The 23223-nt window shown below is 46.5% G+C and overlaps 1 protein-coding gene across 4 annotated transcripts in view; it reads left to right on the top strand.

Annotated features, from left to right (window-relative positions):
• Positions 1 to 23223, top strand: part of WDFY4 (WDFY family member 4) — a 415677-nt gene that overhangs the window by 257106 nt on the left and 135348 nt on the right. For all 4 annotated transcript variants that reach the window (XM_084845114.1, XM_084845112.1, XM_084845113.1 and 1 more), the window contains 4 exons: positions 11877 to 12025; positions 15582 to 15702; positions 16827 to 16912; positions 20116 to 20178. In XM_084845114.1, the coding sequence (XP_084701240.1) occupies positions 11877 to 12025; positions 15582 to 15702; positions 16827 to 16912; positions 20116 to 20178 (419 nt within the window). The remainder of the gene's footprint in view (positions 1 to 11876; positions 12026 to 15581; positions 15703 to 16826; positions 16913 to 20115; positions 20179 to 23223) is intronic.

Genomic DNA, 23223 nt, shown 5'->3' on the forward strand with positions numbered 1-23223 from the left:
CCACTAGGGATGTGTGAACTCACCCATGTCTGGGTTCTCTAGACACCCACCCAGCCCCTGCTTGCCAGTCCACAGTCGAGCTCCTGCCATGCTCGGTGAGCAGCCCACACTCTCTCCAGCGGCCTTGTCAAGCTCCATGGTCACCATTTTAAAAATAAAATTAAATGGCGATCGCAAAACTGTGCATGTCTTTGTATGTGCAAAAATGCGTATTTTGTGAATGCACTTATTCTCATATGTGAAATGTGTATTTTTGTGAAGGTGCATATTTGTGTGTGTGCAAAAATGCTTATGTTTGGAAAATACGCATTTTCACGAATACGCATTTTTGCGAATACGCAAATAAGCGCATTTGCAAAATGTGCTTTTTCACATATGCGAATATGTGCATTTACAAAAATGTGCATTTTCACCTGCGCACAAATATGTGCATTTTTTCAATCGCCATCTCATTTCTCAAAAAATGGCAGCTGTGAAGCTCAACGAGGCCACCAGGGTGAGTGCAGGCAATTTGCCGAGTGCAGGCAAGGGGTAGGCAGGGGCTTGGCAAGCAGGGCTCGGGGGTGCGGGCAGGGGTGGTTCTGCCAGATTCCCAGACTGAATCTAGGGATGTACAAAACACTTACCTGGTTTCGTCCAGGGACGTCCACGGTGGGGGGGGAGGCGCTCCATCCCTCCCCCCGAAATCCTCGACGGAGGGGGAGGCGATCCATTCCTCTCCCCCGGAATCCTGCCTGGCCAGCTCCGCTCCATGGCCAGGCCGCAGAGCCGCTGGCCAGGCCAACCCGCAGCAGGGCCTCCAGCCGCTGCTGGGCTGCTGCGGACACAAATGGCGTCCTGAGTAGGGGACACCTTTTGCATCCCTACGGTAGCCCGTGATAGGCTACGTAAATATTTACGTAGCCTATCACGGAGAAAATGGGATAGCCTATCACGGGCTACCATAGGGACGTAAATGGCGTCCCCTACTCAGGACGCCATTTGTGTCCACAGCAGCCCGGCAGCGGCTGGAGATGCCACCGCTGCCACTGGAGCCACCACTGGAGCCGCTGCCGGAGCCGCCGCCAGGTAGGCTTCGCTCCGGGGAGCTTTTGTGGGGTGGTAGGGCAGATTGCTCCTTTCCGCCACGGATTCCGGGGGGCCAAATTCACTGGAATTCGGCCCCCCTGGGATCCGTGGCAGAATTCTCTAACATCCCTAACTGAATCAAGTGGCCATGCCATCCCTACCAGCCACCCAATCAAGGAGAAGATGTGGGTGAAACTTTTGAAAAGCAAATTGCCAGTGTTTCAAGGAAGCATGATGTAGTAGTAGGGATGTCAGAGAATTCCACCACAGACCCCAGTGAGGCCGGATTCAAAGGAATCCGGCCACCGGAGTCCATGGCAGAACGGATCCCTTACCTCCACCGCCTCCCTGGAACTGTCCGGAGCCGGATCCTTCCCATGGTGACTCCACGAAGCCACTGGCTGGCTCCGTATCGCCAGCGATACAGCCGCCATTGCTGTGCCATATCGCTAGATTAAGGGCTGACTCCAGCCACAAATGGCGTCCACTATGCCATTTGCGGCCGTAAAGCTCTTAGATTAAGCTAAACGCAGCCGTAAATGGCTTGTGGTTTCTCATCTCAAGGTAGCCTTTCCTCATTATTGTTTTAAAGGTAGCAAACAATTACACATTGCCCCATTCCCATTTTTCATATTGGTTTTTCAATTGAGGAACAAGGTGATTAGGTTGTGGCTTAGTCCAATTTCACTGCTTTCTTTATATTGTATATACAACTTGGCTTATATTAACCAAATCAGTACCTGTCTTTAATATCAGAATTATGTCACTTTAGTTCTTTTTCTGTATCCCTGAGTAAATTGAGCAATCGAATGCTCATTGCCCTGAGAAATATCTTTGGAGGTAATTTTGCAATCATTTTATGTCAGCTTTGCATTACTGAATAATTATTCTAGCAGTCAGTGTACTTGTTTTGTGTTCTGTTCTGAGAAAAGGCAAGTTTACTTAATCTATGTTAAGTAATGTCAAGCTCTGCACTGCTTCATTAGGTAAGAACACTATTCTCCCTGTGGGGTTTCCATTACAAAGCTATCTCATTTATGTCAGGGCTATGATGCTTGTTGGAACTGCAGTGGATCAGAACATTGACTAGGAGAAATGACTGAGCTTCATGGCATTATTTACTTAGCATCTCTCTCTGTTTGTGGTTGTACATGTTAATTGATGTAAGGGTTTTGCTTTAAATTGAGTACGGTTTGAAAATTGCCAAGCTGATAGCGCTGAATTCAAATTCTCCCAGGTCTGAAGTTCCAGCTTGATCAAATGTGTTGGCTGTGCTCTGGATGGATCCTGCTAGATCCTTTCTGTTATGCCAAATAGCATTTAAAGTAGGGATGTCAAAGAATTCCACGACGGATCTCGGTGAAATCCCTGAAATCTGTCGCGGAACGAAGCCCCCACCCCCCCACCCCATGTAAGGCACGCGGGATGAAGTCCCTGCCGCCTCCACCCCACGAAAGGTGCATGAAACGGAGCACTTAACCTGCTCCCGTCTGTGCTGCTTTGCGAATGGCGGCCGTTCTGCGGCCGCCATTCGCTTCCTCCTTTTCATAGCCGTGATAGGCTACGTAAATACTTACGTAGCGTATCACGGCTAACGCAGGGATGCCATTTGCATCCCTGCGGAGGCCATGATAGGCTACGTATTTATGTAGCCTATCACGGCGGGGGGGGGGGGAAACCCAGCGTATGCAAATGGCGGTGGCTACCACCATTTGCGTACGCTGGGTTTTTTCCCCCCCGCCGTGATAGGCTGCGTAAGTATTTTACGTAGCCTATCAGGGCTAAATACAGGGACACGAATGGCGGCGGCTACGACAGCCGCCATTTGCACCCCTGAAGGGCTGCCCAGCGGCCAGATGTCCGGCTGTGGGCGGCCGGAGCTGGCCAGTGGCTCCGCAGCTTGGCCGTGGGCTGGGCAGGATTCCGGGGGGGAGGACCAGATCGCCTCCCACCCATCGAGGATTCCGGGGGGAGGGACGGAGCACCTCCCCCCCACCGCAGATTGCCCGGCGTGGAGCCAGGTAGGTGTTTCATACATCCCTAATTTAAAGCAAATGGAAGGAAACATCTAGCATTTAACAGAATTTCTTTTGGAGAAAAGCAGGATTCTGTGAATGCTGCTAGTGGATAAAAAGCAGGAAATAATACCCAGGACAGCCTGGGGTAGTTTGGTATCTTTTTAGGGGCTGTTTTCCTCCCTGTATACTTGGGTATTATCTGGTCAGATGCCAGGTCCTTCCCCACCCCACCCCCCTGCCTGCCTGCCTTTAAAAGGCAGGCTGTAAAATTATGCTCCACAAACTGGGCCCTGTCTCCACGAAAACAGAAGGAGAAGGAAGGAGTGGCTTATCTGCATTTTTCAAGGAGCCAGCTTTGGTCCATGCAGGGCTCCAGGGGCTTGTGAATCACACCATTCTAAGTTGCTTTACAGAACATACTTCTGGGTAGGGTGGAGGGGTTGGAGTGAATGTCATCTGACTGGCAGGGGCTGCTCAACCAATAAGAGAGGCTTCCCCTCATCCAGGCTTCCCCCCTTTCTCCTTTGATAAAATTTTCCTCCTGTGTCTTGATAATCCCAATAACTCAATAAGAGTGTGCATTTTGGGAACAAGCCTAATTGAATACAATGGGAGTTACTTCTGAGTAGACAGACATATGCTTGTGCTGGGAAAGAGTGGGGGGAGAACACAGGAATGGGAAACCAGCCCCCATCGTTACTGCGCAGGATCTCTATAATGACGGTGTGGTTACTTCCTAAGGCAATAAACCAAACTACGCAGAATTGGAGCCTTAAGATCACACTTTAAAGCATTTAGGGAATTTCTAGGGATGGCGGATAATTCTGCCACGGACTCCAGTGAGGCCGGATTCTAAGACCACCCCACCCCGCCACCCCGCGAAGTCCAACCTGGCTGGATCCTACCTGGCAGGCTGACACCACTGGCTCCGGATCCGGCCGGGTCCGTCTGCTGCCCCGTGCGGATGCAAAATGTCTTCTGGCATAGCGGACGCCATTTGCATCCTTCCCTTTTTGCCGTGATAGGCTACGTAAAGATTTACATAGCCTATCATGGCCAAAGGGAGGCACGCAAATGGCATAGCGGATGCCATTTGCGTCCTTCCTTTTGGCCGTGATAGGCTACATAAAGATTTACGTAGCCTATCACAGCAAAAAGGGAAGGACACAAATGGCGTCCACTATGCCATTTACGTCCTTCCCTTTTTGCCGTGATAGGCTACATAAATCTTTACATAGCCTATCATGGCCAAAGGGAGGCACGCAAATGGCATCCGCCATGCCGGATGCCATTTGCGTCCATAGACCAGGAGCGGCTGGAAGTCCGGCAGTGGCCAGCCCCGGCCAGCGGCTCCACAGACTCACCGCAGAGCTCAGCCGGCCAGGGAGGATTCTGGGTGGGAGGATCAGATCGCATCTCCCCCCCCCCACGGACCCCCCAGCGGACCCAGGTAGGTGGGGTCCATACACACCTAGGAATTTCTGCTTTAAACTGTGCTATTTCAATTGAGAGGGATCTCTGTACATTCTGATGTGGGCATTCAGGAGACAAGCCTCATTGAGCACAATGGGAGTTACTTCTGAGTAGACACAAATTGTTTGTGCAGGGATCGGAAACACACAGGAAACACTCCTTGACCCGGTCATGGTGAAAGGCACACCCCTGGGCAGGGCTAGCATATCCGAGGTCACTGTGGGGGTTGGGGCACACAGCAACTATACTGGGGAGAACCTGACTTGAGGCAAATAATTGGACTTTTAGCAGTCTCAGGAAATCCGGGTTTTCCCTGATAAGCTCTGGGGTGGCTGCTGGATGGCGACAACGTCATGTATCCCTAACAACCTCAACACGCAGCTGGCTCGGAGTAAATTGCTGGTGGAGACATGCCCCTGGTCTCTACTTTGCCTAATGAACCATCTACCTGCCAATAAGAAAAGGTTCTTTGCCATCACTTGACCTACTTTTTTTCTTTGCTACTCTGTGAACAGAGGAAGGGCTAAACAACTGCAGATTTAAGACTGTCCACAAACCTGTTCTCTCCCACTGAAACAACCCAAGCCAACTAAGGATATACCCTCTTCCAACTGGCTTTTACCAGCTAGGATGGCTTAGCTCTCATGCTTCTGAGTTTATTTATCTTCTGCTTTAACAGGTGAAACTGGCTGAAACTGATACAAATATCAGTTTGATACCTTAAATTAACTTTATATTTGACATGGAGCCTATATTTGAACATTCAAGTTAGGTGAATTTGGGCCGAAATAGATGCAGTACAGAGCTGTGTATCTTTCCCTGCATTTAAAAAAACCCAAAAAACAGATCAGGAGGCCATGAGCTAGGGATGTACTAAAGCCACTTACCTTGAACAAAATTTTATTCGCGGTGGGGGGAAGGCGCTCCATCCCTCCCCCCAAAATTCTGGTGGGGGGGAGGCGCTCCGTCCCTCCGCCCCGAATCCTGGCCGGCCGGGACGCAAATGGCGGCGGCCATAGCCACCGCCGTTTGCGTCCCTGCAATCAGCCGTGATAGGCTACGTAAATGTTTTTACGTAGCGTGCTATGGTCCATGGGGTCACGAAGAGTCGGACACGACTGAACGACTGAACAAAAGCCTATCACGGCTGAGTAAAAAAGCAAAACAAAACACTGCGCATGTTCCCCTACACTACGCTATTTGTGTTCCCCTTATTTTCGCCGTAGTCTACGTAATTGTTTACGTAGACTAGACGTGCCAAAATAAGGAACGCAAATGGCGGCGCCCATGGGTGCTGCCATTTGTGTACGCGCGGTGTTTTGTTTTGTTTTTTTACTCAGCCGTGATAGGCTATGTAAACATTTACATAGCCTATCATGGTATTTTTTAAAAATCTAGCCGTGATAGGCTACGTAAATCTTTACGTAGCCTATCACGTTTTTTTGGTTTTGTTTTTTTTTTTACTGGAAATGGCGGTGGCGGCAGCCGTTTGGAAGACCAGCCGCCACCGCGCCGCCGCTGCAGCCGCCGCCAGGAGGATTCGCCCAAGGTAAGTCCCATCCCGGGAGGGGGGCGGGGGGGCAGACCATTTCACCACCAATTTCGGGCGGCCGAATGCTCTGGCATTCAGCCTCCCCGAGATTCGTGGCGAAATTCTCTGACATCTCTACCGTGAGCTTGAATGGTGGAATGGGAGGAGAGGAGCTGCTTAGCTCTTTCCCATTGATCTGTTTTCTCTATGACGAGAAAAGCAGCTTCAGGGGCAATTTTGAGTCAAGGTAGGGATGTCAGAGAATTCCGCCATGGATCTCAGTGAGGCCGAATGCCAGTGCATTCGGCCCCCTGAAATCTGTGGCAGAACGGCCTGCCGCCCCCTCGCCCCCCCACTTATCCCCCCTGGGACGAGACTTACCTGGGGCAGATCTTCCGAGCGGCAGCGGTCCGGCGGCGGGTTGTCTTCCGACCGGCTGCCGCCACGGCCATTTCCAGGCTTGTGTGAAAAAAAAAAAAGACGTGATAGGCTACGTAAATCTTTACATAGCCTATCATGGTTGGGGGTGGGTTAAAAAAAAAAACACATATGCAAATGGTGGCAGCTATGGCCGCCGCCATTTGGGTTCCTTCTTTTTGTCCATCTTAATCTACATAAATATTTACGTAGACTATGACGGCAAAAATCAAGGGGAACACAAATAGCGTAGCGGGCGCTATTTGCGTCCCCTTTTGATTCGCTGTTTTAGCCTACATAAAGATTTACGTAGGCTAAAACGGTGAATGAAAAAGGGACGCAAATAGCGACTGCTACGCTATCTGCGTTCCCCTTGATTTTCGCCGCCATAGTCTAGGTAAATATTTACGTAGATTAAGACGGACAAAAAGAAGGAACGCAAATGGCGGCAGCTGTAGCTGCTGTCATTTGCGTACGCGGTTGTTTTTTTTTTTTGCCCAGAGCCCTCCGTGGCCGGAAATCCGGGGGGAGGGATGGAACGCCTTCCCCCCCACTATCAACATAATCTGCGAAAGGTAAGTCACTTTTGTACATCCCTAAGTCAAGGGGAGAAACAGTGAGAGGGAAAAGAGGGAAATAGCTCTTCCCTCACCTTTTCTCCGTTTAAAGTTTTGCCTTCTGAGTCGTTTTTAAGTTAAAAACTGTTGGGAGAAGCACAAGACTATGTGCTTTCATGGGTAGTTTGGCCATATATGCCAAAATATGCACAAACTGACTGCTTGGTTTTCTTCCAAACTTTGGGCTTAGGTTCCCACTGTATAATAATTTCTGTATACACCACCTTGAGGATCTCATTATGGGTGGAAATATTCCAATAAATAATTAGATTATCTTGGAGAAAACTCTGTCTCTGTTCTTTCCGTTGAAACATGAAGATAATGGTTCATAATCTTCATGGTTCATTAACGAGACAGAGGGCTTCTTGTGCTACCACTCAGATGGCATTGTGCAGCATTTTGGATTTTCTGTGGTAAGGAAAAAGACAGAAGTACTAGTGAGAAAACACAGGAGGGTTACAAGTAGGAGAAGACGTCTTCTGGAATTCCAGTAAATGAATGAAGCAGGGTGATGGCATCACAAAAGCCTCATCTGGAAGCATCCCAGGTCTCTCCTCCTCTTGGGGAGGAGGAACACATATTGATGCATGTGCAGATGCATGTAAACACACACAAAATCTGTGCCCTTCCCCCATAACCACCTATCCAGATTATAAATGTTGCAACTATTCTATTCTATTCTATTCTATTCTATTCATTCACTTAATTCATCGCCCAGAGTGGCTGGGTGACCGGTCAGATGAGCAATTAATAAATTTAATAAATAAATAAAATGTCCCATCTGTGGAGGAATGCCCCTTCTCCCTGGGGCAGTCCCGCTGCTATAGCACCAATTGTGGAGGATCACCCCTCACCAGTGGGCAATCCCTCCCTTCACTCCTGCTGCCACCATAAATCTAGGGATGTACGCAAGTTCCGCCACAGATCTCGGGGAGGCCGAATGCCAGCGCATTCGGCCCCCTGAAATCAGTGGCGGAATGGCCCCCCGCCACCCCCCCCCCGGGATGGGACTTACCTTAGGCGGATCTTTCTGGCGGCGGCGGCGGCTGCAGCGGAGGTTCGGCGGTGGCTGCGGTGGCCGGTCTTCTGACCAGCTGCCACCGCCGCCATTTCCAGGTAAAAAACAAAACAAAAAAAGTGATAGGCTACGTAAAGATTTACGTAGCCTATCACGGCTAGATTTAAAAAAAAAAAACACTGTGATAGGCTACGTAAATGTTTACATAGCCTATCACGGCTGATTAAAAAAACACATGCGCGTACGCAAATGGCAGTGCCCATGGGCGCCACCATTTGCGTTCCTTATTTTGGCACATCTTAGTCTACGTAAACATTTACGTAGGCTAGGACGGCGAAAATAAGGGGAACGCAAATATCGTAGAGTCTACGCTATTTGTGTTCCCCTTATTTTCGCCGTCTTAGTCTACGTAAATGTTTACGTAGACGAAGACATGCCAAAATAAGGAACACAAATGGTGGCAGCCATGGGCGCTGTCATTTGCGGACGCGCGTTCTTTTTTTTTTTTTTTAATCAGCCGTGATAGGCTACATAAACATTTATGTAGCCTATCACGGGTGACTGCAGGGACGCAAACAGCAGCGGCTACGGCCGCCGCCATTTGCGTCCCTGCTAGCCAGCGGCCGGATGTCCGGCTGCTGGCGGAGCCGGCCGGCGGCTCCACAGAATCCCTGCGGAGCGGAGCCGGCCAGCCAGGATTCCGGGGGGAGGGACGGAACGCCTCCCCCCCAGCATCAGCATAATCCGCGGAAAGGTAATTACCTTTCGTACATCCCTACATAAATCTACACCCCTTTATTTAGGTTACCTGTTTTTCTTAGGGAAGCTGGTGATTAAGAATGAAACAAACAGATCAGAGGTACTGGTATAATACACAAAGAAAAAGAATACTTTATTTAAAGGAATAAAACAAGAAAGCTTATTTATGATTGCTGTTACTTTAAGAACAACATTTCTATATTGTTACTTTACAAACAGGGCTCCTATATCGTTACTTTTACCACAAATCAAGTGTTAGAAGCCCCAGTTCCTAACCAAACTTACGCCAGTTCCCCTGTCAAGCTCCACCCCAGTTAATTCACAGGCCTAATAATGACGGCTTGATAAGCCATCTTCTCTCTGGTAGGGTTTGACTACAGGCTGGAACCTTTAAGGCTGTTCACCAGGCTCGCCCTGAGGTCTTCAGTTTGGTCCATCAGCTGCTCTGTCTTCAGACTAGGGGTGGACGAAAGTCACTTACCTGTCCTCGAAGCTTGTTCGCGGTGGGGGGGAGGCGCTTCGCTGCTCCCCCCGCAAAGTTCAGGCCGGGGAGGGGGGAGGCTTCCCGCCTCGCCCGGCCGAAATTCAGGCGGGGAGGAGGCTTCCCGCCTCGCCCGGCCGCGAACTCCAAAGTTTTTTTTTTAAAAAAAAACGCCCCCGTGATAGGCTACGTGACGATTAACGTAGCCTATGACGGCTAGATCTGCAAAGTCAGGAGTGATAGGCTACGTTAATCGTCACGTAGCCTATCACGGGGGCGTTTTTTTTATTTTATTTTATTGCAATGGCGGCGGCGGCAGCCGGTCGAAAGTCCGGCTGCCGCTCCCGCCCCGCACCAACACCCGCCGAACCGCCGGCCGGACACGCCGCCGGGAGGGACATTTGGCAAAGGTAAGTCCCGTCCCGGGGGGGGTGCGGGGGGCAGGGGGTGCAGAGAATTTCTCCCTGAAACTTGTTCGGGGGGCCGAACACATTGGCGCTCGGCCCCCCGAAGTTTCGGGGAGAAATACTCCGCCATCCCTACTTCAGACCACTGCCACCAGCTGACACTCAGGCCACAGCTCTTTCATCCACAGGCTGCTCCAGGAGTCTCTCCTGTCATTTGCAGACCTCCTTCAGCTTCCGCCTCACGTGCTTTCAGCTCTTGGATGGGCTCCCCAGTCTTGCTGCTGCTCTTCTCCTGGCTAACATTTTCCTCAGGCTCCCAGGTTCTCACGAAGGTACCTCCTGGTGATCTCTCCAGACTAGGAGTCCCCAGCCTTTTTGGGCCTGTGGGCACATTTGGGAATTTGAGATACTGCTGTGGGCACTACCACAAAATCCCTAATCAGTGGGTCACCACATTGGCATTTACCTTTTGCGTCTATGGATCTTTGGCTGCTGCGTCTTATTCAGCAAAAACTTTTGCTTCATATCTATTGGACACTGCAATGTCACTTTGATAAAGGGATGGTCTAATTCAATTAGTTGCTCGCAGTGCAATGCAGCTAATGCTATGTTCTGGCAATGTCTAGTAGCTGCTTCTTTTTGTGGGGAGGATATCGCACAGAAAAAAATTTGTACTGGAACAGTCTTTACTATTCACTGATGTACATGCTCTTTTAAATTATTTACCTGCTTCATGGAAACTAACAAATGGTCAGCGTAAATGGATTCTCCGTGCCCTTTTGACAGCTAAAAGACTAATATTACAACTCTGGAAAGATAAACACTCACCCTTATAGAAGGATCTAACAACACTTTCAGTATTGGAAAGGGTGGCATACAGATGTCATCTTCAAATGGATATGTATTTGGATATTTCATCCACTTTTGTTGAAGCCCATATATGATTGCCAGAAAGTTATGTGCATTTCATACAAATCCTTGTGCATATATTAAAAATAGGAAAAATAAACAAAAATAATATTTCTGGGTTCCTGCAGGGACTATACTGGGGACCCCTGCTCCAGACAAACTTTCCCAAGCAAACTCTCTTGAGATGCCTCTCAACAGCTCCTTATATTTGCTTCTTGCAGAAGCTTCCAGCCAATCACCTTTGGCATGGCCAACTTTCCATCAAACCACCTCTGTTCAAATGTAGGACCAATAGGCATCTCCAGAATGTTCAGCTATTGTCCAATCAGACAGTATCAGTTTCGATTAAACCTTTGTGTATATGTAAGACAGAAACCTGGCCATATGTTCACCTCTCAGTGGTAACAGTAATTGTCACTCTACCAACACACTATAGCTGCAGTGTATCAATCAGACACAAGCCTCTAGTAAAAGGTGGGCATTTTCTTCTTCTACAGTTAACCCCTTCAGTCATTGAAACAAAACGTAACAGTTAAAACTTACCACATAAAAAGTCAGTTTCTTCCCACCAATTTCCAGTAAAAATAGTGCTCAAGGTGACTAGCAATAATAAATACAGATAAAATACAGAATTATAAACAAAACATAAAATTAAACATGTCTATACAACATCCAGTTAAAACCTAGTTAAATATAAGCAGATACATTTTGAAATTAACTATTATGTTTGGTTTTCTACCACACCATGCTACTGAAGCCGGTCAGTGCAGGGTAGGATGTTGCAGAATAACAACGCTTCCCAACGAGGCTTTTATTGTGTGATGGCCCTGCCTCATTCACATAATTTTACAGGGTCCCGACAAGGACTTCTTCAATTTGTAGCCCTTCAGTGCTTTCCCACCACTTCTTTCATCTTTTTTCTTAACAGAAAAAAATAGCTTAAGGAAGAAAAGATGGAATAGCTGCACAATACTTTTTTGATAGATAGTACTAGGAGCCCTCCATCTGGAAGCACCCAAAATTGATGAACAAGCTGACAAGGGACAGCCTTCAGCAATTGGTAATGCTCAGGCAGTGATTCTTGATGTAGATGTACAAAGGTGTCCCTATTTTCACCTTTGAAATATTGGAGAATGTGCAAAAAGTAGTTGACATGCATTGTCTGCTTCCTTCTTTAGATTACATGCAGACAATCAGTGGTGATCGTTCAGGGACAGATGACACTGGAAGGGGTGCTTCTCTTTGGCCAAAAATGTTTTTACATCTGCAAGTATTTCACTTTGTCCCCCCTGGACGAGGTTTATTGCACAAGGCACTACTTATCCAGGTGAGTTATTTCCTTCCTGTGAGAAGCTTTTCAATATATGTGTCCTTTTCACAGTGTTGGGGAACCCATTTGCCCTACGATGGTTGACCTGCCAGAACATTCACTTTCTGCAGTGCCATAACTAGCCATTTCTATGCCTGGTGTGTGTGTGTGCGTGCGTGCGTGCGCGCGCGAGAGAGAGAGAGAGAGAGAGAGATTTGTCTGAGAGATAATATATAACATGTTAGTAAAATGGGGACTTGTAAGTGTACTACTTCTGAAATGGCAAATTGTCATTGGCTAGTCATGCGTCTCTAATTTTTTCCTCCTAGCAATATTCTGGAAGGAGGAGCCACATTCAGCAGGTGACTGTGATGTATTATGTTAGGCTCCAAGAGCAGAGCCAATGAGAAGCTTCAATGGTGCAACTATGCCTTGGCTGCTGCCCTCACTAATCCTCTAGTCAAGCTGGCACATAGCTTTTCTTCTATAGACTTGGGTGCTCATCTGGAGGGCCCTACATGCACTACAGTATCCTTCTGCTGTTTGGGCTTTCTAAATTCCTTTGTATGTTACTCCAACTCAGAGGTTCATGATACAGACATATTCATCATTTGTTGATAAAGGACTACTCCTCAAACACTTTGCCAATGCTGCAGCTCCCTGCAATCCTCTGTACACTTACCTAGGAGTAACTCCCATTGAACCCAGTGCGATTTACTTTTGAGTAAATATGCACAGATTTAGGCTGCATCTGTTCAAGGGTAAAAGGGAAGTAAAAGTGCCTGGCAACAGAGAAACAAGAATTAAGAAAGAAACAAGAGGAAGGTGGAAGAGAGATGAGATGCATACATTTACTGATAGATAGCCCCATTTCTCTCTCTTGAACAGAGAGAAAGTTGGCTGTGCTGAGCTGCATTCCAGTAGGCAAGTGGGACAGCTGGGTTGGGCACAGCACAGCTAGGTAGGAAGGCTGGCAGGTAGGAATTAAAACAGAGATGGGGAACTGGCAGCTTCCAGGGAAGCCCTGACCCATGGGGCCTTTCAGTCTGGCCCATGGCCAGATTGTCTGCCCTGCCCCATCCTCAGCTGTACGCCACCTTTATTCCACTGCAGTTTTCACATCTTCTGTGTTAATAACCACACAACTGTGGTTAATAATTATGTTAACATCCATGTGGCTGTAGTTTTAAATTTCATCACCACCAGTGATGGCAGAGAGCTCTTGTGCAGCAGTTTGCTTGCCTGACCCAACTCTGGCTATGTTTTCTGTATTCCTCCCTTCCCTTTTCTGACACTCTGATGCACTGATTAGCAGTGTGCTTGAGGATGGAGCAGTGGCTTGTGGGGGATGTACTTCAAAGGCGGTTGTAGCAGATTAGGGGGAAATTACAACCCCAGTTAGCCACTGGTCTCTCTCACTAGGCACACTGCGGAACTAAAAAATGTGGCTTCAAAAGAGTGCTTTGTATGGATCATCATCATTAGTACTACTATTACTACTACATGCAAAGGGGTAGATTGTAGATGTTTTCAGACCTTACTGCCCATGCTTATTCCTGAGTAATCCAGTCTTTCTTTCTTTCTTTCTTTCTTTCTTTCTTTCTTTCTTTCTTTCTTTCTTTCTTTCTTTGATTTATTAGCCGCCCATCTGGCCGGCTACCTGGCCACTCTAGGTGGCGTACAATACTAATAACACGAAATACAACGAATTTACATAATCAACTGTACAAAACAACACCGCTCTAAAAAACCCTAACCCACCCCAAATGCCCACCTGAACAGCCAGATTTTTAAAGCCCAGTGGAAGCTCATCAAATAACATTTTATTTCTCAGTAGGCATGCATAAACGGGATTTTTGTAGTGTGCTATTTCTCATTGACACTTCTGAGTAGCCATGGTTTGGGGGTGGGGTGATGCTCTATGGACATGTTTGGATATTCTCAGAACTTGCTACCCATGCTTACATTTGAGTAATCCAGTCCTTCTTTCTTGTGAGTGGACTTCTGCCTGGAGTGAGTGTGGAGTTTATGGTTTTCTGTCTCGGGTGAGTGGACCTCTTCCTCCAGTTTTGCCGTCATGGGCTTAAAGTCACTTAATTCATCTTCCTTCTCTGTTCAATGAAGGTTGCTGCTGGAGCAGAAAAACTGTGTCTCCAAAGAAGCTCTCTTGTATGACTGTGTGGGTGATGATGATCATGATCCCACCCAATGCACACTCAGCTTTGCAGGCATTCTCTCCCAGTGTCCACTTTTGTGGGTCGCAGTGGATTATTATTGGTGGTGGTGGTGGTGATGATGATGATGATGATGAAGCATGGCTTTCTGGATTCCCCCTCCCCACTGTTTTGCACTCATGATCTTAAAGTCATCTGATTCTCTGTGCAATGAGAATTGTTGCTGGAACTGGAGAATGTGGGTCCAAAGGAGTACCTTTTGTGCAGCTGTGTGAATTCCGACCCCCCCCCCCACATGCTTTGATCTTATGATCTTAAAGTTAATGTACCTCAGTTTCCTTATTTTGTGATATGGGGATTCCAAAGACTGGTGAACCCCTTGGAATCTACTCTACCAGCCCCTGTGGGGATCAGCCACCGCTGCTGCTGCTTCTAACAAGAATGACAATGATGATGTTAATCCACACAACCACAAAAAAGCACTTTTTCAGTTCCAGCAACAACCCATACTGCACAGAGAAGGAAACTGAATCAAGTAACTTTGTGAGTGCAAAACAATGCAGTGCAGTCCACTTACTCTAGGCAGAATTCCATACATTCCACATTTACTCCAGGCAGAACTCCACTCACCACAGGCAGAAATATCCATGCACCCTACATACTCAGGCCACTCTTACCCCAGTGACACACACACACACAGAGCAAACACACACAGAGGCACCAAAACCACACCAAACCCCCACATTTGCTCCAGCCAGCTAGTCAGCTGCTGCCTCCTCACACCCCTTATCTGGCACACAACACAGAAGCATTTGTCTTTTTAAAATCTGTGAAGCCCCAGCTTCTAGCCATGTCCTCTATTCTGTGCAGGTGCACTATGTGCTCTCCCTTAAACAATACAAATCCAATCTGCTATGGGCATCCATGTGGGGCACCCATCCTCAGAGTAAAAACCTGGGTCCTGTGCAAATGTGGGAGGCCTAGATAAGTTCCATATTTGGCAATAAGGCAGAATAAGGATGCCCTGCCTCACTCCCTGTCTCGTCCCAACCAGTGGGAACATATGTGCATCCAGTGTGCATGCTCAGTACAAGCCTAGAAAGCCTCCGTCGGTTTCCTCTTAGGACCGACTGACTGAGAAGAGGAACAGCCCAGGCAAGTATGGCAGTGGGCATGTCACACTTCCTAGTAGTTAACACAAGAAGGAGGTGTATTTCTTTGGGTTGAGGCATGGGTGCGGGGGGGAACTTCCCCCTGCCCCTACTATAGCAACACCTCTGCCCATCTGTGATTGTGCATGGAGTGAGAGTGGAGAAGAGGGAGAAATATTCTAATCTTGTTATGGAAGCCAGGAAGCCAGTAGCTTTTGTCTAATGCACATTTTATGTTGCTTCTTCTAGCATCAGTGATTCATTCATTTATAGCTTGTGCCACAAAGATCAGACTATGGGTCAGCCTACATGTTCCTGCTATTCATACAGTGACATTAAAGAGATACAACCAATGCGCTTTCTTCTTCAGGTAGGAATCAGCTGTCAGCATGGATGTTTCCTTTAGTAGATAGTATCTGACAAAGGAACAAAATATGGTCAGGATTATGGCCTGGGGCAATGCTACAAAATATTTCCACCTTTTGATCCAGAGCCAATGGCAGATGCAAAAAAATGGCTCTGCAACCAAGAGGAAATTCAGGGGCTTGGGGAATCATACAATCATAGAATAGTAGGGTTGAAAGACCATTGAGTCCAACCCCAGAATCACAGTTCTGATTCTCAAAAATCACTGCCTGAGCATTATAAGAGCCTATAAGACCATCAAGGCCTACCCCAGAATGTCAGCATTCTGGGCAAAAAAAAAATCAGAGCCATTCCCCTCCCTATTTTTTGGAATGAGTTAGCCATGGCTCCATTTTGGGTTCAGTTCTCCTGACTGTAAAACATTATTTGGGAGTGGGGTGGGGGGCTAGTTTAGGTACTTTCAATTCTGAAACAGACTCAGAATAGAAATTCTACACTAAAACCATGCAACATTGATAGAAGAAAAGAAGCAAACTGTTGATTTAACAAGAAGGCAAAATAGAATCCAAAGCTTGCTTGGCACACTGTCCTGCTTTCTTCAAGCCAAAGTAAAACATTCTGGATTTTCTTTGAACCTTTCCTCAAGCCTTGGAGCTTCTGTGTGAGAGGAAGCCAAGCAATCAGACTCAGTTAGTGCTGTTGTCCCAGCATAGCCCCAGTCTGACTTGGAAACTTTTATAGTCCTTGCAAGTCTGGGAGAGCTAGCGGTCTGCCTGGGTGGGGGCGGGGGGGTCGTCAAGTGACCATGAAGTGAAAGAACACCTCACAGCCAGGGGCTCTCTGATCTGCAGCTCTGATAGCTTATCCCATGGGGAAGCCACACACAGATCCTAGGGTTCTTAGATGGTCCGAATGGCTCTTGACAGTTCTGTAGTATGGATCACCCTGGTTGATAATTAACACAGAATAGGGCTTAAATGGGGTTGGAATCCTCTGCTTGACAAGGCTGACTTGAGATGGTTTCAATTTTTAAAACATTTCATCCTTTAGATTAAAACCCTTTGGAGAAAGAATGTATTCTCTTTTGCCTTGTAAACTCACAATGCTGCAATTGGTTTGTCCCCACAGGAGGTTGCTTTGGAGATTTTCTTCAGAAGTGGCTACTCTGTATTCCTTGTATTCCACAACAGCGATAGGACAAAAACCCTGAAAAGGTACCTCTCAGGAGAACAAAGTTCTCAAGGTTATTTACTGCAGTGAAGTAGCATTCACTCCCACCTGGCTTCAAACACTCTTCTCCAGATCTAGTTGTTACGTGTAGCAATGTCATTTTTGTATACACATTCCTGTCACTTCAATTGACTGCAATTTGCTTTGGGAGCATTCTCTACTTTCTTTGCTTCACTATGGCTAATTTTGTCTATAGTTATTACATTTGGTTTAGCCTTCTAAAAAGAAGTCTGATGGAACTGTCACAATATTTTGGAAATATCATCGAATAGTAATTTCCCAACTCCTTCTTTACGAACATGAGTTTCTTTTATATCTACAGAATATCAAGGAATATATACTTTATTTCTAAGCCCAAAGGACTTAACTGACTCTAGTATTGATAGTCAACTAAGATGGAACATGAGAAGCTGCTTCACACTGAGTTAGACCGTTGGTCCATCTAGATCAGTATTGTCTACAATGCTGGTGATGCTCCAGAGTTTCAGAAAGGGCTCCTTCCCAAACCTACCTGGAGATGCCAGGAACTGAACCTGGGACCTTCTGGATACAAAGCTTATGTTCTGCCACTGAGCTACAGCCCTTTCCCAAATATTCACTTCCCCCTCCAGCCCCCAATTTTGTGCGGGAACATATGAGAATTTCAGTTTTGCTCACGTGTCTACCAAAAACATTCGTAAATTGTTGCGTTCGTCTCATTCCCAATTCCCAGTTTGATTTGCACAAGTTTCCTAATTTGCGCAAATTTCCTCTGCAGACTGAATCAGCCCCACTTTGACCTGTGGAGGAAAGTTGTGCAAATTTGAGGGAACTTGCGCAAATCTCCCGTTCAATCACTGCTCGACTTGTGCAAGTATCCCGTTCGTGCAGAATGAGCAGCTATCACCAACATGAATGGGAATCGGGCACGAGATGAGCAGCAAGATGATGTTTGGAGCATCCTGGTGATCTTGAACATCGCTCGTTCACCCATCCCTCATTTTGTGAGCCTTTTCCCCCTTAATTTAAAAAAGACACATTTTCTTTACAAAATATACTATCCTGCAGAGATAGCCATTACACAAAGATAGAATAGTGGGTTGGATCCAGATTTATTCATGCTTAGAGTAGACTCACTGAAATCAGTGGGACAAGTTGGTCAATGGGTGTACTCTAAGCATGACTAAGACTGGATCCAACCCAGTGGGTATGGTACTGATCTGCACACAGTGTTGCACATGAGAAGCCCCAAATGAATTATGATTGATGGTGCCAACTTTGGCCATCTGTTTGGTAGGTGCATGTACCATCCCAATCTCACAAGGGGCACAAGACAGCCTGAAGTGCTGGATTCAGGCATGTCTGGGGTGTGAAGCTAGACCATTTCAGCTTTGGTCCTGGGTCATGAAAGGAGCAGGGAAGAAGCAGAGAAGCTTTTATGAAGAACCCCTGTCCTTGCCTCCCTGCCATGCTTCTCACACCCAAGAGGTACCCAAATGGAAAGCACTGATGGGGAAGTAGCAAACTGAGGAGTATAGCTGGGGGTCCCCAGTAGTAGTCCCTTGCCCACAAAAGAGCAAGTCCTGCATGCTGGGACTGAGGGAGTCTCTACACCTCCAGTTTATTGCACATTCATAATTGGCCACTCACTGAATTGTGTGAGTCCATTACATGTGTTTTCCTCAAATGGAAAAAATGTGGTATTTTTCCAAATATGTGCAAATGGAGCGCTATGACTTCCCCGTGTATTTCTCTCCTAGCGCAAATGAACTGCTGTGTATTGGCAGCTATGGGCTGTTGGAGCATGTCACCTTCCTGTGCCTGCACCACTTTGGGTCTCTGCCATTTTCAGCCTGCAGTGTTCTGAACAAGGCAGCAGGTCAGCAGAACAGCAGAGCAGCAACGTGGCAGAGCAGCAGGTCAGCAGAGTGGCAGGTCAGCAGAGCAGCGTGCTGGACTTCCAACCTGCCAGGATGCCCCCCTGCTGTGCATTCCCAGCAAGTAAACAGCTGAGTAAACAGCAGAGATTGTCAAAAACACTGAACGGGAAGGCTCAGGGAGATCGGTGGGGGGACTGTCTGTATGTCAGTCCCCATCCGCCATTAACATGCAAGGTGAGGGAAGGGGACAAGAACCAGGGAGGAGCTGTCACTACACCCCAAGCACGTGTAATGCTTTTTTCCGGAAAGGTGGCGATGCCTCTGAGCGGCATCACCACCCCCGTGAGAAGGAAAGAAACGAGAAATAACATGATGGGGACAGCCATCTAAAGGGAACGACCCAGTCCTGCAATGATACTGGATGGGGAAAGAACTGGCATTGATGTGGAATTCTCCACTTGTGTGATGGAGCGCTTCTCCATAGCACAAGTTTGCAGAATGTGGAAGTCCTGCACTCAGCTTGGCAACCACATGCAAAAGCCCGTTTCATTGGTGGGTTGTTCTTCTTTCTGGCCTTGTATGTGTACTAATAACTGAAACGAAATGACAACACACACATGCAAGTAAAAGAACAAACAAAATCGTTGTGACTTCCTCCAAAATATGATTATTTCCTAAGGACAGTGGATTTTTCATATAATATTTTGGGTCAAAATTGACAGAAATAAGGTAGGTGCAGAAAGGCCAAGATACTATGTGACAAAGTTCCTGCCAGTTCTATTCAGGTGTATATGTAACTATGTATTCATAATACCATTGTGCCCCTTGCAGTTTGTTGTCCCTTCTCCCCAGCCTTAGCAAAGCTCAGAGATTGAGAGAGAGAAAGAGAGAGAGAGAGAGAGAGAGAGAGAGATCTTTAATCAGCAACTACAAGGCCTGACTCACCAATTTGAACCTAAAATGTGATATGAAAAATCAACTGGCCTAGGAAATAATAGTATAAAAGGGGTAAAATTCCAATGAATTTGTTCTTTTAATTTACCCCCGCCCCTGTGTGTGTGTGTGTGTGAGTGTGTGTATGTATGTGTATGATACTTTCTGGAGGCAGAGCAGAAGTGCCCAAAGTTGCTTCAGTCCCACCAATAGCTTGTATTTAACATGGGTATATCATATCCAGTGATTTCTCCACATTGAGTTTTAACTAGCAAAATATACAGGAATCCTTTCGAATGAATATTCTAAAACAATTACCATATATAGTTATATATATATATATATAGTTATGAATAAGCCATTTTGTCTCTGTATTTTTCTTATCTCCTGTTCAGATTTTGTTCAGTGAAGCCTTGTCTGAAATCAAAAGGCATCACAGATGAGTCCATAAATATAAGGTAACAACTATACATATATTTACGTGGAAGACAAGCAATTAATTGCTCTAGCCTTTTTGTTCTGTTTGAAAACTTTCTGACAATTTTCTGAGAATGTTAAACTAGTATCCCCACAGCTCCTTTTCATCTTTGCACCCTGAAAGGATGTGCTTACCTCACAATGATGTGTTTGGAACCCAGAGGCAAGGGGAGGAGTACAGTGGGAGGAAAAACTTTGAGTAGAAAAGTGACTCGCGCGAAAAGACTTTTTTGATAGAAAGGTGGGGTACTGTTGTTGTTGTTATTGGATTAAGCACCCTTATCCTCTCTGCTCTAAAACACCCTCTCCCAAAGCAGGTTCTTTCTTTAAAAGGGAGGGGAGTTAGTATATACTTTTGCATGTAAAAGCCTAGTTCTCAGTGAGGTGATGAAAGCTTCTTCCGGGCTGAACCAATTCAGACTATAGGGATGTCTTGAGTATCAATGACTCAGGGATGTCTTGAGTGTTTGATCAGGGACACTAAAATGTAAATGCCCCAATCAAAGGCTTGAGAGCAGGTTCAGGGCAAACACAGCCCTGCCCCTGCACACAGCCTGCTGTGAGCCTGCTGTGTTCACCTCAACCTTTAGAGCCACTTCCCAAGTCCCAGGGCTTTCCAGCAACTTACACTGGGGCAGGAGGAAGGTAGAGGAAGTGACAGTTTGTTTCCTGCTGAGGAGAAGACCACCAGCATGCACAGCATCATTTTCCTCCCAGTGTTTTGACTGGGACACTACATCCCAGCTAGGAATGTCTCAGGAATTTAATCCTTGCGAATTCCAGTGTGAAATGACCTGATCTGCACCACTCTGACTAATATGGGGATCAGAACTTAATTATCCATCAGATTTTGCTCTTCTCCAAATGTTATGATGCCTTTCTGAACAGTTTAAACACATCAGAGTACACATATAAATATGTATTTGGAAAGATTTTTTTAAACAGCAGATTAACAGAGAGACAGAACAGAATTATTTGTAATAACATGAGGAAGTGACATGGACCAGAAATAGACAGATTCATCCATCCTAAGCCCAGCATTCTTAGTGGGAAAGTGACACTGTGCACAGTGTTCCCACTAAGGGAGAAGACCCCTAGAGTGCTTTCGCCTTCAGTGGAAACAACATACACAGAGTTATTTTTCCAATGGGACTTGGGTTCCAGATACATCCTGGGAGGGGCGGTAGCTCAGTGTTAGAGCACATGCTTGGCATGCAGAAAGTCCTAGGTTCAATCTCTGGCATCTCCAGATAGGGCTACAAAAGAATCCTGTCTGAAACCCTGGAGAGTCCCTGCCAATCAGTGTTGATAATACTGAGCTAGATGGACCAATGGTTTGACTCAGTAAATCCAATATTTCTTCCCAGATGGACGGACATTGGAAGCATGTACAGCTGCTGCTTTGGCTGCCTGGGCTAGGCTACAAGCCAGGAAGAGCCGGTAGCACATCCATTCACCAATTGTCCAGTGTCAGGTAGAGAGGTGTCAAGCCCAGTAAAGCAGGGTCATCTCCAGTAAAACACAGTCAGGTTCAGGAAAGCAGAGTCCCAGCAGAGTGATGAACTGACAGGACTCTGGACAGTATATTGTAGGGACTATTGCTGGTTGAAGTGCTTCCTCATAGGGAGAGTTGTTGTTCCATCAAGGGACTGCAATCAGCTGGGCCCTTAAGAAAGCTGGCAGACCCAGAACATTCAAAGGGTTTGCCCCTGCTGGATGCCAGCTGAAGCCCCCAAAGGGCCCATAGTTATTTCTGTAGTCTCATGTCCTACATGGCTGAAGAACAGGATAAGCTGCGGAGGAGTCATTTTAAGAGTCTGAGGTTGAAAACTACATGTCAGGAAGAAGAGTTTTTACTTAGCCTTCCCTCTGACAAGCTAGTTTTTTGTATGTATGAATTATTTTTCATTTGTGAGAATGCTATCATATGTACTCCTACATGCAATCTGACTTGGCACAGCCCAGATACAGCTTTGCCACTTCAGAGAATACCCGCTCTTAGGCCCTTAAAAGATCAGAAACTTGAGGGAACAGGATGAAGAATGAGGATATCCCACTTGCCTCCTCTTCCTTTAGCACCTCAAAAGTAGCCTGTTGATGGAGTGGATGGGTAGCAACTGGGATGCATGAGGCATTTGATTTTTGCAAATTCTGATATCAACTGACCTGATTTGCACCTCCCGGACTAATGAGCAGATCAAAACATCAGAATGCTCAGTTCTGTGAATGTTGTGATACAGTTCTTGGCTCAAAAAAAGTATGAAATGCATTTTAAAAGGTATATTTTGAGAGAGGAAAATATTTAGAAATGTGTATTTAAATTTATTTTTACGTGCAGACGTATTTTTTAGTTGTAGATTAATGTGGAAATGGGAATGAATTTCTGACTGAACATTTGTTAGAGTGAGGCAGACTGAAATAGACTGCTCTCTAGGTAGCAAAAAGGAGGGAGGGAGGAAATCTGTATGATAGTTTGGGGGAGAGGCGGCTTAGATCATGAGCTTCTTATTGCAAAATTGTGGCTTAAATTGAAGAAAGTAGGGAAAACCACTAAACCATTCAGATATGACCTAAATCATATCCCTTATGAATATACAGTGGAGGTGAGGAATAGATTTAAGGGATTAGACCTGATAGACAGAGTGCCTGAGGAACTATGGACATTGGTCAGAGGTCCGTAACATTGTTCAGGAGGCAGCAACTCAATCCATCCCAAAGAAAAAGAAATGCAAGAAAGCCAAGTGGCTGTCTGATGAGGCTTTACAAGTAGCTGAGGAAAGAAGGGAAGCAAAAAGCAAGGGAGAAAGGGGAAGATATACCCAACTGAATGCAGATTTCCAGAGAATAGCAAGGAGAGACAAGAAGGCCTTCTTAAATGACCAATGCAAAGAAATCGAGGAAAACAATAGAATGGGAAAGACTAGAGATCTCTTCAAGAAAATCGGAGATCTCAAGGGAACATTTTGTGCAAAGACGGGCATGATAAAGGACAAAGAAGGCAGGGACCTCACAGAAGCAGATGAGAT

Source organism: Heloderma suspectum, chromosome 3 (assembly GCF_057233095.1).
Source record: "Heloderma suspectum isolate Gila_16-S chromosome 3, 16-S_ref, whole genome shotgun sequence".
Lineage (NCBI taxonomy): Eukaryota > Metazoa > Chordata > Lepidosauria > Squamata > Helodermatidae > Heloderma > Heloderma suspectum.